Source organism: Thamnophis sirtalis, unplaced genomic scaffold (assembly GCF_051295495.1).
Source record: "Thamnophis sirtalis isolate CommonGarterSnake01/CBP01778 unplaced genomic scaffold, rThaSir2_p1.2 scaffold_9, whole genome shotgun sequence".
In the NCBI taxonomy this organism is placed as follows: domain Eukaryota; kingdom Metazoa; phylum Chordata; class Lepidosauria; order Squamata; family Natricidae; genus Thamnophis; species Thamnophis sirtalis.
This window is the reverse complement of record NW_028261389.1, coordinates 32,417,123-32,434,275: the sequence shown is the minus strand read 5'-3', so window position 1 is coordinate 32,434,275 and position 17,153 is coordinate 32,417,123. Positions and strand designations below refer to the sequence as shown.

The window sequence follows — 17,153 nt, the reverse complement described above, 5'->3', positions numbered from 1 at the left end:
TATGTTATACAGAATATACAATGCCTTATCTCTTAATACGGTAGCTTGTAAACTTTCCATTCACATATACATTTTATTTCACTGAGCAGTTCCAAAATTTTTACTGTACTTTGAAAATTAAATCTATATCACAATTGCATATTTGAATTATTTGTTGCCTTTGCATTTTCTAATTTTGCACTGTTTTGCTAAGTTATACAGAATACACAATGTCTTATCTCTTAATACAGTAGCTTGTAAACTTACCATGCCTTTGTTTATGCTAAAGATCTGATCAGAGTTTAAAATTTGCATTTATTTTCACTAATTTGTTTGAAAAAATAAGATATTGTCTCTCGGTTACTGTGGTTTTTTGCCCAATATCAATAACTTTTTTCTGGTTTTGCTCATGACTGAAATACTCATGGAACCCGTTTTGTTCCAGTGGAATGCTAAAGTGTTTGTGCTTTTTATAAGAATGTCATACTGCAGAAAAAGGCTTGCTGCTTTAAAATGCAAACAAGGGTAGATACAATTCAAAGTAACTGAGAGAGAGAAGATTCTTATTTAAAAACGTTAAGGTTTGTGTCATAAATGAATTATCTATAAATGAAACTCTTTCCAGTTTTATGTGGCTGAATTAAATAGTAAAATCAAAGATTTTGTTTTGAGGCAAGCAAAAAGTCATTTCAGAATATTCAGGAGGAAGTTATTAAAAATGAGGCTTCAGTGTTTGTTTGTGAGAGTAGATTAAAGTTTGCGGTTGAGGTTTTGAGACTTCAGTCAGTTTAACAAAATCACTAAAATCTGTTTTTTTAATTTTAATTTTAATCTTTACTGAAATAATGTATTCTAATTCCATGATTTTATGGTATGTTCTAATGCCATGATTTTATGGTATGAAAATCCCACACTTAGCAAAATAAAAATACTAGCTAAATAAAAATAAATATTGCTTGATTCTCAAAAATACTAAATGCTGACTTGCAGAGATCTTACCTGAAAAATCTGTATTTATTTCTAAAACTGATAGTGGTACTGATGCTGCTTTATCTCTTTCATGCTCTCTATATTCTCTTTCTCTTTCATCTTACCTTGGTCTATTGGACAACAGCCTCCCCTCCCTTGCTCTCTTCCCCCCTTGCAGAACAAGATGGTGAAAGGCAGCTTCAGCACAGAGCAGTCGGAGCGGGGTTGAGGGGGGAAATATATTCGTGGGAATGAAAATAAAGGCAAGCACAGGTGAGTGGAGGAAAAGTCACTGAGTTGCCCCCTCCTACTTTCTCTCCAGTTTAAGGGAGAAATAGATGTTTATCTTAACTTTCAGTGTATTTCTTTAGGGGGCTGGTCTTATGGAATCATTTCATAACTAACTAATAGTCATATTTATTAGTGCGGGACAAAAGTGAAGCGACTTTGCTTCAGTATCCTAAACAATTTGCCTTATTTATTTTTGTCTGTTAACACAAATAATTTTTTGTCATATAGCTATTTGAAAAATAAATTGTAGATTTGAGAAAACATCAAGTCATCTGCTTTTCTAATTGACAGAAAACAAAGCAGTTCAACAAGATTGTTCATGCAGTTCAACAATACTTGAGTTATAGAAAGGTAACTCAGCTAACTGTTGATAACTGGATATTTAGGAAGCAGCCTTTGCAATATATCAATCTTAAGTCACAGTTTTACGTTCTGGACTTGAATCCTTGTCAAGTGGAAGAAAAAGGCTGATGAAAACCACCCAGAATCTAAGTTTTTGCTGAATTTTTCTGCCCCCTTCAAAGAGATCTATTACTATTAAAAGCTCTGTAGAAACAACTCCTGAAAAGAGAAGGGTGGACAGGGCTCCTGATATTACTTTTACTTAATTTTTTATTTTAATAAATATTAATGTCACATGATTAGAATTTGAATAATAACAATTGGGATTATATAATTGCAACAAATATATCTGTCCCAAGAGTTTGTCTTTATTTAGTAAAGACTTGGAATAAAGGCATACAATCATCTTTCACAATGACATTTGATTTAGCTTAGTTAACCCAGAAGCTGTATTTTTTTATGGATACTTTAGTACTGACTTCTTACTCTTTTTTGTCCACGCAATAGCAAAAATGTAGCTTCTTCCCAGTTAAATCATCACTGAAGATAATGTAAAGTCTTCTTGGCAAGCCTCTTCTTTCTTCAGTAAAAGAATCATTACAATAGGCTGCCATCTGCAACTACTGTCTCCAGTTGGGAAGTTTTTAGTCTTCTTACCTGTGATTTCTTTCCTTAGCCCAGCTGTAGAAAAACTGAAAACGAAAGTGTTTTACCTGGGCAGAGCCCAGAAATGCAAAAGCTGCATCAATCCTGAAACACAAGAGTTGGCTATGTGACTTCGCAATATTGCATGTGCAAAAATATTTTAATTAAATATTTTCTTCTAAAATGGATGATGCCAAGTCTAGATATAAGATATAGATATAGACATGAATAGAATAGAATAGAATAACAGAGTTGGAAGGGACCTTGGAGGTTTTCTAATCCAACCCCCTGCTCAGGTAGAAAACCCAACATCACTTCAGACAAATTGTTAGCCAAATAAAAAAGGAGTTAATTGAGAATATAAGGAAAATAAGAAAAGGCAACCTCTCTCTCACACACCCACACATACATTAACGAAATCAGAATAATCCAGCCTAGGTCATATATTTATTTATTAATGCTTGTACTTAACACATGTTCATTGCATTGTGAAAAAAGATAGTTGGGAAGAGAGCATCTGAATCTTCTGCTTATGCCTTTGTAAGTAGCTTGTCTCCTCCTCCTCCTCTTCCTCCTCCTCTTTCTATGAGCACTTTACAAATGTGTGGATTTTGAAGTGACTGTTGCATTGTCCAGTTAATAATAGCACTCTTACGTGTCTTGCTCTGATCATCAAATTAGAAATTATCTAGCTTAAATCTGCCCTCCTGAGAATTACAAAGGTACAGTCCAGTTTTTACCAGTTTTGCCTTTCTATAAATGGGAGAGACTGAGGAAGCAGAAGCTGAATTCCAGCTATTCAAGTGTCTTGGCATGGGAATAATTAATTAGATGCTTTGGGGAAAATTGTAGTATTATATCAGGATTAATGTCCCCCCTCCCCCCCCCGGTAAGTAGACAGCTAACTAGTACAAGAAATGGGTTTTGATTCATGATACATACTTACTGTAGGTGGGTATCTTCAGTTTGACGTCATTTCTAATGCAAATTGGTATGTTTCATTCTTTAGAAACTCTGGTAATTAAAGTCTAAAATGTTGTTAAAACCTTACATTGCAGACATTCATTGGTTTTTAGAAGCAGCAGAGAAATAAGAGTAGCATTTTTGCAATTTATGTAGATCTAATGACTCAAGTCTAATAAGGACATTTTTGCAGATATTCATTGTTTCTCCCCTCTTCCCATTCTAGATTAAATTTCTGAATTCCAAAAAAGCCCTCACAATTTTTTTTCAGTTGAAACAATAGGAATAGGAAACTACTGTGTTTCCCCGAAAATAAGACAGGGTTTTATTTATTTTTGACCCCCATAATAAGGGCTTCACCTTTTCAGGGGGGAGGGGCTTATTATTTTCTGGCAGATGGGGTGGGCGAGAAGTGCCTCTTATCTTTCCAGTTCTGTTGCATTCCTCGCTGTTGTGTCCAAGGAAACACGTTGTAAAAAAACCCTTGCAATTTCAAACTTCTCAAACTTGCAAGAAGGTTTTTTACAACATGTTTCCCTGGACACAATGGCAAGGAACATGACAGAGCTGGAAAGGTAAGACATGAGCCTCACGCTGGGGTGCAATTTTTGGATTGGCAGGTGGGAGAGGGGATGGGTAAGGGTGGAGGCTCCTGTAACCTGCCCATTCCCTGTCAGAACAGCAAATCTTCACTACCTGCCGGAGAATGAGACGGCGGGAACCAAGCACATTCCTGCGCCTTGAAAACAGCTTCGCCCGGGTACTGGTGCAGGGGCTGGTGATGACCGTGGCCACCGGCAGCATGAGGGTGTTGGTGGTGCCCGACCTGCTGCAGGCCGGGAGGACAAAGGTGCTGGGATTGGCCGTGGGTGGCCGCTATCTGCTTGATCATCAGCACCGCATTCTGGTGCTGCTGCAGAGCCGCCTGGAGATCCGAGTCTAGCGGCAGAAAATGCTCGGGCACCAGCAACATGAAGTCCCCTGGTATGCCAGGATATGGGAGGGTGACAGGTGGCTCTCCAGGGTGGCCACCCTGTGCATGCCTGTGCTACCCTTGCTGCCCCCACTCCACGTTAAAACGTGGTGAGGTTCACGTGAGGGGTGGGGGAACATGTCAAAGTGCTGCAATCACTGGTTGGGTGGCTGCTGGGGCACATTGAAAAGTGGTTCTCCCAGGCTGGAGAAATGCTGGGGGAGTTGGGGGTTGGGTGCTGCAGGCCCTGGTTCTCTAGCTGTTGGATGGGATACTCGAAGTGGCCATGCTGTGCCTGCAAAATCAGCCCGCTACCATCCTGCAGATTGGACTTGGCGGTGCTTCCCTCTGGACACTGCTGTGGCCGCAGGGAAGGAATTCTGCCTGGCCAGGAGAGCTGGGGGTGGTGGCTGACCTCCCAAATAGCCGAGTAGGCACCCGCCGTGCAAGCAGGAGGCGCTGGGTTTGGGCCCAAAGCTACCGCCAAAGTAGGAGACCAGTGGTTGGGTCTGGTGGCAGGCTGCCAAATAATCTGTAGATCGGCTGGGCCTGGCCCAACTCCAGAGGACCGCAGCAGGGGGCGTGGAAACCACCGTAGCCTTCCCCAGACAAAATCAGGTTCATGGTCAGTAGGGTCGAAGAGGGCTCACCCAGGGCATTTAGGCTGCTGGTTCGTCACCGCCACCGTGAAAGGGTAATGGCGTGTGGGATGTGTGGGGCATGTCCCCCCTTCCTAGAGGAAATGGTGGTGACCAGCTGCGCATGCGTTTTAATAGTTTTTTGGGGGGACTAATTGGGGGGGGTATATTAGCCCATGCCCTGAAAAGCTCGATTGGGCTTATTACTAGGACATGTCCTATTTTCAGGGAAACACGGTACTAAACTGCTAAAAAATTGCTATGTGCACAATCTGAAAAAAAATGGAAATATTATATTTCCAATTCTTTGTGTCTAAATATTTTCTACTTGTGATTTTATGTTCATATTTGGGGTTTTAAAGCAGCCCCAAGTACATTGATTTGAGTTTAGCACATAGAAGAATTAATTTTAAAATACAATAGTTTCCTGGACATGCAATATGATTACATTAATAAATATATTAAAATGTTTGTTAACACTTTATTTTAACTTGGTATCCTCCACGTGTTTTGATTTTTAATTCACATTCAGCTCCCTCAGCAGAAAATTGAGAAGATATTAAGTAGGGAAAATTGATTTACCAGAAGTTGATACTTGAAGTTAAATTGGATATAACATCATACTTGTATATTAGTTTGCAAGGGATCTTGGATCAGCTTTCCTAAGGTTGGTGCCTTCAGGATATGTAGTTTAGTTAACTAGGGAATGATAGACATTGTAATCAAAATATCTGGAAGGTTACATAGGATTGAATTAAACAAACATTAACTAATTGTGTGGTTTACAGGTGAAACTCGAAAAATTAGAATATCGTGCAAAAGTTCATTTATTTCAGTAATGCAACTTAAAAGGTGAATAATATATGAGATAAGACTCATTACATGCAACTTTTGCATCTTATTTGGAAACCAAGGACCCAGAGTATGGAGGAAGAATGGAGAGGCCAAACAAGCACAGTAATCCCACAGTCGTTGAACCAGGTTTTGGTGCTTTTGGCAAAAGTTGCTCTCATCAGAAAAGAGGACTTTGGACCAATGAGCAACAAGACTTTGGACCACTGTGCTTCATTAAGACCAGGGTCAACGCAGCCGTCTACCAGGAGATTTTGGAGCACTTCATGCTTCCTTCGCAGACGAGCTTTATAGGGATGCTGACTTCATTTTCCAGCTGCCCACACTGCCAAAAGCACCAAAACCTGATTCAATGACTGTGGGATTACTATGCTTGATTGGCCAGCAAACTCGCCTGACCTGAACCCCATAGAGAATCTATGGGGTATTGCCAAGAGAAAGAAGAGAAATATGAGACTGAACAATACAGAAGAGCTGAAGGCCGCTATTGAAGCATCCTGGTCTTCCATAACACCTCAGCAGTGCCACAGGCTGATAGCTTCCATGCCACGCCGCAGTGAGGCAGTAATTGCTGCAAAAGGGGTCCAAACCAAGTACTGAGTACATATGCATACTTACACTTTTCAGATGTCCGATATTATTCTATGTACAATCCTTGTTTTATATGGCTGTATGCCATAATCATCACAATTATGACAAATCATGGCTTGAACTATCTTGCTTTGCATGTAATGAGTCTTATCTCATATATTAGTTTCACCTTTTAAGTTGCATTACTGAAATAAATGAACTTTTGCACGATATTCTAATTTTTTGAGTTTCACCTATATGCAGGAAAAGTAAGTGAGCACCTGTCTACCCTAGACGAGTACAAATCACCAGGACTGGGACGGATTACACCCCAGGGTTCTGAAGGAACTGGCAGACGAGATCTCAGAACCACTGAACTATATCTTTCAGAGATCCTGGAGCACCGGGGAACTGCCAGAGGACTGGAAAAGAGCTGATGTGGTTCCCATCTTCAAAAAAGGGGAAAAAAATAGATCCAGGAAACTATAGACCTATCAGCCTGACCTCAATACCAGGAAAGATTCTGGAAAAGATAATCAAGCAACGAATTAGTGAACACCTAGAAGTAAACACAGTAATAGCCAAAAGCCAATATGGGTTTGTCAAAAACAGATCATGCCAGACTAATCTTATTGCATTCTTTGACAAATGACAAAATTAGTGGACCAGAGGAATGCCGTCGATATAGTTTACTTGGAAATCAGTAAGGCATTTGATAAGGTAGACCATAACTTACTACTAAATAAAGTAGAAGCATGTGGGTTGGACAGCATCACCACCAGATGGATTCGTAACTGGCTGACCAACCGCACTCAACGTGTAGTCCTCAATGGAACTGCATCTACATGGAGGGAAGTATGCAGTGGAGTATCCCAAGGTTCTGTTTTAGGCCCAGTACTCTTCAACATCTTCATCAATGATTTGGATGAGGCAATAAATGGGGAACTCATCAAATTTGCAGATGACACCAAGCTGGCAGGAATAGCCAACACTCCAGAAGACAGGCTTAAGATACAGAAGGATCTTGACAAACTTGAATATTGGGCACTATCTAATAAAATGAAATTCAATGGTGAAAAGAGTAAGGTTCTACATTTAGGCAAGAAAAACGAAATGCACAGGTACAGTATAGGTGGTATCTTTCTAACTGTGAGAGGGATCTTGGAGTCCTAGTGGACAACCATTTAAATATGAGCCAGCAGTATACAGCAGCTGCCAAAAAAGCCAACACAGTTCTAGGCTACATAAACAGGGATAGAATCAAGATCACATGAAGTGTTAATACCACTTTATAATGCCTTGGTAAGGCCACACTTGGAATACTGCATTCAGTTTTGGTCACCATGATGTAGAAAAGATGTGGAGGCTCTAGAAAGAGTGCAGAGAAGAGCAACAAAGATGATTAGGGGACTGGAGATTAAAATATATGAAGAACGGTTGCAGGAACTGAGTATGTCTAGTTAAATGAAAAGAAGGACTAGGGGAGACATGATAGCAGTCTTCCAATATCTCAGGGGTTGCCACAAAGAAGAGGGAGTAAAACTATTCTCCAAGGCACCTGAGGGTAGAACAAGAATCAATGGTAGAAACTAATCAAGGAAAGAAGCAACTTAGAACTGAGGAGAAATTTCTTGACAGAACAATTAATCAGTGGAACAGCTTGCCTCCAGAAGTTGTGAATGCTCCAACACTGGAAGTCTTTAAGAAGATGTTGGATAGCCATTTGTCTGAAACGGTATAGGGTTTCCTGCCTAGGCAGGGGGTTAGACTAGAAGACCTCCAAGGTCCCTTCCAACTCTGCTATTGTATTGTATAAAAAGACTGAGATGAAAGAGAAGACCAAGAGAATTGTTATTGGATTGATCCGATGAAATCCTCAAAAAAAGAGAAGTGAAAAGAATACAAAGCATATAAATTAATATGTTGAGTTTGTCAAAGACATGAAGGAATAGATTTATAAAGAGATACAGTGAATGAAGTTGATATAAATCAGTTTTATCTATATTTCCTTTGTTTTTCCCGTACCTTTAATGTCTTTTGCTCACTACTCCTCACTTTTCCCCCCTGCATTTTAATAACATGTAACATTTATGTTCTCAATAAACTGCACAAGATCATTTATATGCAAATGTGCACACACATTCATATCCCAACCAATATATCTCTGACCTCAGCACCATCTCTCTAATGTATTTATCTACAAATATATTAAACAACTAAGGGGGATATAATAAATTCTTGACTTGAATTGTTTGCTAAGTATTCAGTTTATTCTCATGAAGGGGAATATTTGTATTGGGTTGACATGAAGAGTCCTAGGTGCTCTCTGGTTCCTTGCAGACATTTCATTACCCAAACTAGGTAATATCACCAGTGCTAGTCACTAGCCCTGGTGATGTTATCTAGTTTGGGTAATGAAACTTCTGCAAGAAAACAAGCAAGCTCAGAGAGCACCAAGGACCACTCAATTTATCTCACATATGCTTCTATCATATTCCTCTTACTGCATTCATAATCAACCTTCACCAGAACACTGGCACAAACATTTCATAATCCAAATTAATTACTAGTTTAACTCTTTAATAACAATCTTACAGTAAATGTTCTTTCTCCTGTGTACATTTCTCACTTACTACTGAAAGACAGAAATCTGACATGCCGCATTTGACGTCAAGCTGCACCTCCTAGCTTATTGTTGCTTTCCTTATTCTTTCAATCACAATTCTGCCAAACTCATCCCAGGCACATTTAGCAAATGAATTATCATGTAGCTTTTGTCTTCTTTTTTCTGTATATGAGAGCCCAATAAGAGCGTATTACTGTCAGAGAGCACTTTTATTCCTTTTTGTCCACCTCCAATTTTTTATTTCTTTTATCAGGACAGCTGCATTTTCTGTCTTTTAACATTCACCTTCCCTTTCCTCTGACTACATTTTTACAGCAGTCTTTTCCTCTCTGTTCTTTATACAGTATCCCTTCACTTTTCCATCTATTCATATTCTCATCTATGTAATTCCACCAAGCATGCTTTTTATTTTTCCCCATTACAATAACTTTACACACTTCTGTGACTCTTTTTCATATAGTTAGTCACCTCTTTCTTCCCAGCCAACCTCACAGGATTGTTGTGAGAAAAAGTTGGAGCACACCTGTTTATGCTCACGGAGGAAAGATGGGATACTAATTAAATTATTTTTGTTCTGTTCCAAACAATTTCCAAAACTGCCTTCTTATATCCACTTTCCATTCAGCTTATTTAACATTTAATTTATTTTCTAAAAAAAATTCATACAAGTCTTATACTGTTAATATTCTAATTTCATTGGTTTTAATTCCCCTCATTCTACTTTTTGAAAGTATGAAATAAAGTTCCGTGGCGCATTCAGAACTTTTCCATCCTTGTATCCTTCACTAATTGTTCCAGTCTTTTATCTTAAATCAATAATAATCAGGTAAATATTATGTATTCAGAATGTTGAACAGTCATTGTTTCCCAAAAAATCATCTATGGTTCTTTGATTATCACTTTACACTTAAATATTTTTAAACATGTTTTCAGAGTGAAACATCTACCTCAACTTGTGGCTCATAGTCAACTCCATTCCATAGGATCAGACTATTTTCATTTATTATACTCTTCCCCTTTCTCTAATAATTTATCCACATTTCTTTCATAGTCTTTGCCAAATCCAACTCTCAAATAATCAAAAATATTATGTTAACTTGCCTCCTACCAACTAGGAAGTATGCATAATGAATCAGCACAGGATCCAGTAACTGAATGATTATGCTACTTCAGTTGAGTTTTAATTTTTTTGCTAACTCCTTATGAGAGGCAGAAGGATGAAAGGAGATGGCTTCCTTCCCTAATGCTTGGCTCTGCAGAAAAACACTTGTGGATGTTTGAAGATTCTTTTCCCTAAATGGTGACATATTAGGGCTATTAGTTTTTAATTCAATATTATATTTTACAATGTTTTTTTAAAAAAACCCAAGAATAAATATAGAAGGAAACAATGTGCAAAAGAAAGGGAAAACCCAATAATAAAACTTGAGTTTAAAAAACTATTGTGGAAAAATATTAATGATGTATCCTCCCCTTCTCATTTATTTCCCTAACCACTAACCCCAACTTAAATATTTGTATTTTATACATTGAATAATTGAACATTTCTGCTATTGTCTGTTTAACAACTACCAGTAGTCCTTGACTTACAACCGTTTGTTTAGTGATGATTCAAAGTTACAACAGCACTCATAAAAGTGACTTACAACCAGTTCTCACACTTTCATAGCATCTCCAATGTCATGTGATCAAAATCTGGCTACTTTTTCCTACTGGCATGTATTTATGATGGTTGCAATGTCCTAGAGTCATGAAATCACTATTTATTACCTTCCAAGATAACTTCCAACAAAGTCAGTGGGGGAAACTGGATTTGCTTAAAGACTTCATGATTTATTTAATAGTTGCAGTGACTTGCTTAACAACTATGACAGTTGTTCAGTTGTAAATGAGGCACAACTCATTTAACAATCACTTTGCTTAGCAATGGAATTCTGGTCCCAATTCTGGTTGTAAGTCAAGGAATCTTTTATTTTTAATTGGTCTCATGACTCTTTTCCTAAAACCCATATTCCAAATATCTGAATTTGTCTTGCTATGAGAAGTACAGTATTTAAGAGAGCCATTCCTGCTTGAATTGTTATACTTTTTATTAAGATTATACACTGATCATTTTGCCATTTTACTCTTTCAGTTTTGTATCGTACCCAGAATTTATTTTTTCTCTTATGCCAAACTTATTTTTGCAGCTATTGACACATATCTTAACAAACTACGGTATTTTTCACCCATGTTTTCTGAAATTATACTTATACATCCTAATAGGTGATTTTTTTAAAAAAATATGTTATTTGTGAGCTACTTGCAATCTTCAGAAATGCAATCATATTTAAGCTAAAGGAAGAAATGCTGTAATTAATGGGATATATAATACCTATAAATGTTAGTAATACTGTGTTTTTCTTTCTTACAGGTTAGGCTGTTGAGATAAAAGCGATGGACATTCAAGATTAGATCGTTTGTTTCCCACTGTGCAGTCATGTCCCTCTTTTGACAAGCCTACCAATGCCAGCACTTCCTCCATCAATTCTTTCATCACGTTTGATTGACAACATCACAGAATATGATCTAGGAGTCTGAACCAGCTATTTTCATGGACACACTCTTCATAGTGACTATGGGTAGGGGAGGGAAAAGAAGAGAAGAGAAAGTGGGAGAATTAAAGAGGGAGGGATAAAATATATATATAGATAAATATATATATATATATATATTAAAAATCTATTTTTAGTCTTGATAGACTTGTTTTAAATGAAAGGTGCGCTATCCCTTTTTATGCATTAAATTCCATTTTTAGGACCCACATAGGTATGAACTTGCTCATAAACGTGTATTAACTAGAAATCAGAAAAGGCCTTTACAATGTAATCACTTTTTCTTTCGGAAGGAGTGTTGGAGTTAATGAGCTTTCTTAATCAAACTTGTTTCTCTGCTCCATTTTCCACAATAGAAGATCCAGGTTTTAAAGAATACAAGTTTTTTGTTGCTGGCAAAATTGTCTGCAGGGATGAGAGTGGGGATGAATGGTTGCTGGGTGCTTGTATTTGTGTATGTGTGAATAGCATTTTTTCTTAAAAAAAGAAAAAAGAAAAACACTATTTATTTTTATTAAGAAAAGAAGCCTGAGAAGCATCAGAAGACTACTATGTCATGTGGTTTGTGAAATAAAGAGTGTCTTCTACTTGCTTCATATTCAGATACTTTAACCTTATATACATAACTTTGTACCAAAAGGTGGGAGATTGGGGCCATTGTTGGCCGCTGACAAATATTCCCAAATCATTCCAAGGAATTGCTGCCTTTTTTGAAGGCGGTCTATATGAGGCTTGCCTACTGGAAAGGGGCATTCAAAAGATGTTTGAATGTTGATATAATCAGTGTGTGTTAAGCTGTCCAGGAAAATTCAGTTAGCCCTTCTCTTCTTTTGTTACCCAAAAGGAGGAAGGGGGAATGTCAATTTAGCAGCCTACACCACATGGTTATTTTTTCCTTCGTTTGTACATTGTGTAATTTTAAACATTTGAGTTTTAGAAAACAAAACTTTTTTCTCTTGTTAAGGCCTTAAGAAGGGGTTAGTGCATCTTTCACGGATCACTCTGCCATGGGAATAAAATAGCTGTTTCACAAACAGTTTTATATATATATATATATTAAAAAAAACTAAAAGGAAAAACCCACAAAAAACCTAATAAACTTCATTTTAACCTAATTTTATCTGTGAAATTTAATGTATTTCACTTCTTTGTGAACAAGCCATTTTTCCACAGTTGCTGTTTATAATTTGAATTACTAGTTTTACTTCTCAGATTTAAAATGAGTCCCCATACTTCTTTGGGAACGGATTGAAAACAGATTCTACATTGATGCCAATAAACTTCTGATTTCTTTTATTTAAAATACAGCTGGGGAACACATTCCTGTCTGATTTTCAAGTGTCCTTTTCTTAGTCCCAACTAAAGTGCAAACCAATGTGTCATAATGGATAGAGTGTTGGACTAAGATTGGGAAAGATGAGTGTTCTAATCCCTGTTCGGTCATGAAGCTCATTAGATGATTTAGGGCTGTCTTTATCTCTCTGTCTAATCTACCTCACAGGATTAGTGAGGAGAAGCTAAGGATATTGCCTCGAATACTGGGAGACTGCAAAATATAAATGTGTCCTATACACAACTTTTTAAAAAAGTGTCCACTGATAGCTATTGTCAGTGTTCCAAGGGTGGATGATTCCAAGAGGCAAATACATCTGGAGAGAAAAGTATTAATCCTCTGCATATGCTGTAATCTCTGCCTGAAATTCATAATTTAACTTTTTTTCCTGTTTTTAAAAGCTATTTGATGCCCCAGATTCTGTTATATGTTTCTAAAAATGATTTTTTTTTGTTTTCTACAGAAAGTAGGTCAAGCATCACACTTGGCTTTTCAGTGGCACTACTAAATAAAGCAGTGTATGGAACCAAATTAAAACTGAATTAAATTTTGGTTCATTTAATGAACATTAGATAAAGTTAATACAGGTTTCTCCAAGCATGTATTTAATAATGTTCATATTTTTAACTGTAATTAACATTTACAGTTTTCAAACAAATAGAACGAAAGAAACTTAAGTTATCCGTAGAGTTATTTACCTGAGTTTTTCAGGAGCCAAGAAATGGGTTTCTTTCCTCTACTTTTATCCATGCACTATGTTATGAACTTTAACCATGTTCTTCCTTTACTTCCTTGACATACCGGTACATTCTATCTTTTAGTTGCAAGTAATTGCATTTTGCCAAAGTTGCACTAAAGGCAATAAGAAGAAGACTCAGTGAAAAGACAAGAGCCACTAGTTAAGTCAACAAGCAATTTAGGATTCATTACATTAGGATCCTAGCGGAGTCACTGCAAATGAATAGATTTTGAACCAGTTTCAAATACAGAATATATTCACACACAAAAAAAAAATCATAAACCCTCTGGAGACTTTGAAAGAATAACATGTTTTGCAACAAGCAGCAAGTTAAAAAAGCTTCATATGTAACAGTTTTGACTTCAAAATATAAAAATTCAAACATTTTGTCTCCCTGCGGAAGAAAAAAAATTAATGTATTTTTCTTAAAAATTGATTTAAGAAACATTTGTATTTTAAAATGTTTGAAGTAAAATTTACAATTCAGCAAAAAAGGATTTTATTCCTATTTTTATCCCATATGTTGGTCTCAAATACCAAAGCCTATTTATATATTATATTTATATATAAATATTATATTTAGTAACACTTCCCAATCATGTTGGTAGGTTTGGTGCCAAAACGTTTCGGCAAAGCATATTTAAAGTGGAGCAGTCCCAATTTTTTTAAATTTGTTTAGAATCTGAACAACTAGATCAAGAGCTGTGCTGATTTTGGGATGGAATACACAAATTTGGAAGAAACATTGTTGAATTAGCTATCAGTTAAGTACTCATTCTGACATTTCAAAGGTTGGAAGAAAAATATTCAAGAGTGTATCTTCAAGACACCACTTCAATATTTAGATTGTAAACTGGACAGGGAACTGGCATTCATTGACTATATCAATTAATGTTATTGTATTGTATTATATGATGAAATCAACTTCATCAATGCACTGCCCTCTGAACCAACAGCAAAAGCTTCACCTTTGATTTTTCTCACTTATCTGCTTACTCTTCTCCAAACGGAAAATATATCCAGCATTCAACATAGCTTCCAGATCACTTATTCTGGTTACCTATCTCTGGATAGGCTGTGTTTAATACTCTTAAAATATTGCACCTAGTACATATCAGGTGGACCTTGATAAGCACATGGATAATATTACTGTGAATGAACCTTCTCCCTAATCTTCAATAAGACAAATGTGGGTTGTTGCCTTGAAAAATGTTTCAAAATCAACGGTAATTCAAAATACAATAGCGTACATACACTTTGGAGATACATTGCCCTGGAATTGAAAACAATTTTACTAGCTTCCTATTTGTTTCTGAGCACAAATCAAATCTGTCTGACAAACCCTGAACAATTTGAAATTAAGAAATCTGAAAGTGCCTTTTTTCACATTAAATTACTATAAAGAGCAGCAGTTCTACTATACGTGTAGTACTAAAAAGGTTTGGTAAGCATATTCTTTTCAGTAATAATATTCCAATTATGGAACTTTGTAAGGAAGAAGGATTGCCTGCTTACTTTGCTTTCAAAGGGTGGTAAAGTAGTTCTGTAGTGCCAGACTAGTGTTGCTGACCTATTTTATTCAATTGTTCTTGATCTTCTGTTATGATTTCTAAATGTAATAAAATTATTAAAAAGGTGTGCAACACAGGAAAAAAGCCCTACAGGACTCAATCTGAAGTTTCAAGTTGACATTAAAGCATTAACAGATATAGGTAGTCCTTGACTTATAACCACAATAGAACTGAAAATTTCTGTTGCTAAGTGAGACAGTTATTAAGTGAGTTTTGCCCCATTTTGTGGCCTTGCGACAGTTATTAAGTGAATTGCTGCAGTTTTAACATAGTAACACGGTTGTTAAGTGAATTTTACTTCCCCATTGACTTTGCTTATCAGAAGGTTGCAAAGGGTGATTACATGACCTTGGGATACTGCAACCATAAATACATGCCAATTATCAAATGTCTGAATTTTGATCATGTAACCATGGGGATGCTGCAAAAATCATAAGTGTGAAAAAATGGTCATAAGTCACTTTTTTCATTGTAATTTTGAATAGTCACTAAATAAATGTAAATTACAAAAAATTGTAAGTTGAAAACTACCTATGCTCATGGAATATTATCATCAAGGAGAGACATTATCCGGTATGTTGCTGCAAGCTATATCATTTTTTCCCATTTACCTTTTATTTATTATCTTATCATTTCTTAGCTATTGTTTGTTGATTGTTTAAAGTTACCTGTGACATTGTCATGAGGTCGACCTTCAGAGTTAGTCCTGCCTTACATTTAGGGATAGCTGAGGTTAGTGCCAAAATAACAGGACCAAATGGAAATCAAGGTAAATTGTTCAACCATTGTTCAACCATTATTCCCCTGCTGTTCTTATTTATATTGAATTATATTTCATTTTATATGTCATCTTCTATTATACAGACACTGTCGCCACAATCAAGCTGCTATAGAAAAGCTTGTGCTTGTACAGAATAAAAGCAGGGAAGGGTAAAAGGAAAGTATATTTAAATATTAAATATTAGAAATAGGATGTTTTGAACTAGATAGCCAGTTGCTGTTCTAATGACACATTTATTGGTAGTCACTGTCAATAAAGGGTTGCTGGATTTGAAATAGATAATCTTGTGCTTATTAATTGATTAACACATGTAAGAGGATAAAAAAGATTAAAGGAAACACTTTTTGATTATATCAGTGAAAGGTAGAGTAATGACTGCATAAATGCAGTTTTCTTGACAGTGTTATGCCTTCTGGCTTTCTTCCACAATGTTGTTTTCAACTTCCCAGTTGAAAAAGCTAGTTAAAAGTCCTGGGATTCCCAGACAGTCCTTCATCCATGTTCTAATACCAGGTCTGACTTGGACCAGCTTCTGAGATAAGATCAGCTAACTGCTGCCACCTGTTGAAACATGCCAGTGTTACTTAATGTTTATGAAATGGGATGTAAAGACCAGCTCAAGGAAGTCCTGCAAACTTTCCATCCAAAAAGTGCATTGAAGTCACTTTTAAAATTAGAATTAAAAACAGCAAGAGGGGTAAAAACACACAGTAAAGCTCAAGAGTAGGTAAATTCCCATATATATAAAGCTAATTTAGAATGAAAATGTGTGTAGATTTTTTCTGTGACAACATGAAAAGAGCTCCCCCCCCCCAAAAAAAAAATCCCAAAGAAAAGAAGAAAAACCTTATTTTGTGCTCCTTTTGGAAAGAAGCAACCCTTCAGGCTAGAGTGTCTCTTTCATAAGAACACACCAACATTTGATAATCACACACCCTTTTCCCATTGAAAACTAAAGATTTCCAGCTATCTAGGTAAGAATTCTGGAGGTAATCAAAATTTGTTGTTTCTTGTAAATGGCTTGATTAGGAAATACAAATTCTCTTGCAGAAATGTTCTTGCTAGATAATCATCTAGACTATGGTCCTGTGTTTCCTCAGAAAATATTTTGCTCAAAAAGTGCCTTTGTGGTTTTGGTAGTGAACAGAGAGCAGAATAAGTATAGCTTCCATTATTCGTACTTAGAAAATAGCACAATGTTTTAAATTAAAAGACTTTTGCTGATGCCATGTTCAATGAAAACTTGTTTTCAATAAGATCACTTTATTGACGGGGCCTGCTCTCCCC

The 17,153-nt window shown here is 36.5% G+C and overlaps 1 protein-coding gene across 5 annotated transcripts in view; it reads left to right on the top strand.

Annotated features, from left to right (window-relative positions):
- The window catches only part of TCF20 (transcription factor 20), a 165,031-nt gene extending 153,488 nt beyond the window's left edge, over window positions 1–11,543 (top strand). For 4 of the 5 annotated variants that reach the window (XM_087723248.1, XM_087723247.1, XM_087723246.1 and 1 more), the window contains 2 exons: window positions 1,094–1,221; window positions 11,262–11,543. In XM_087723248.1, coding sequence (XP_087579374.1) covers window positions 1,094–1,177 — 84 coding nt within the window. In that variant the 3' untranslated portion in view covers window positions 1,178–1,221; window positions 11,262–11,543. The remainder of the gene's footprint in view (window positions 1–1,093; window positions 1,222–11,261) is intronic. The other variant, XM_087723249.1, reaches the window with a different exon arrangement.
- Window positions 11,544–17,153: the final 5,610 nt, after the last annotated feature.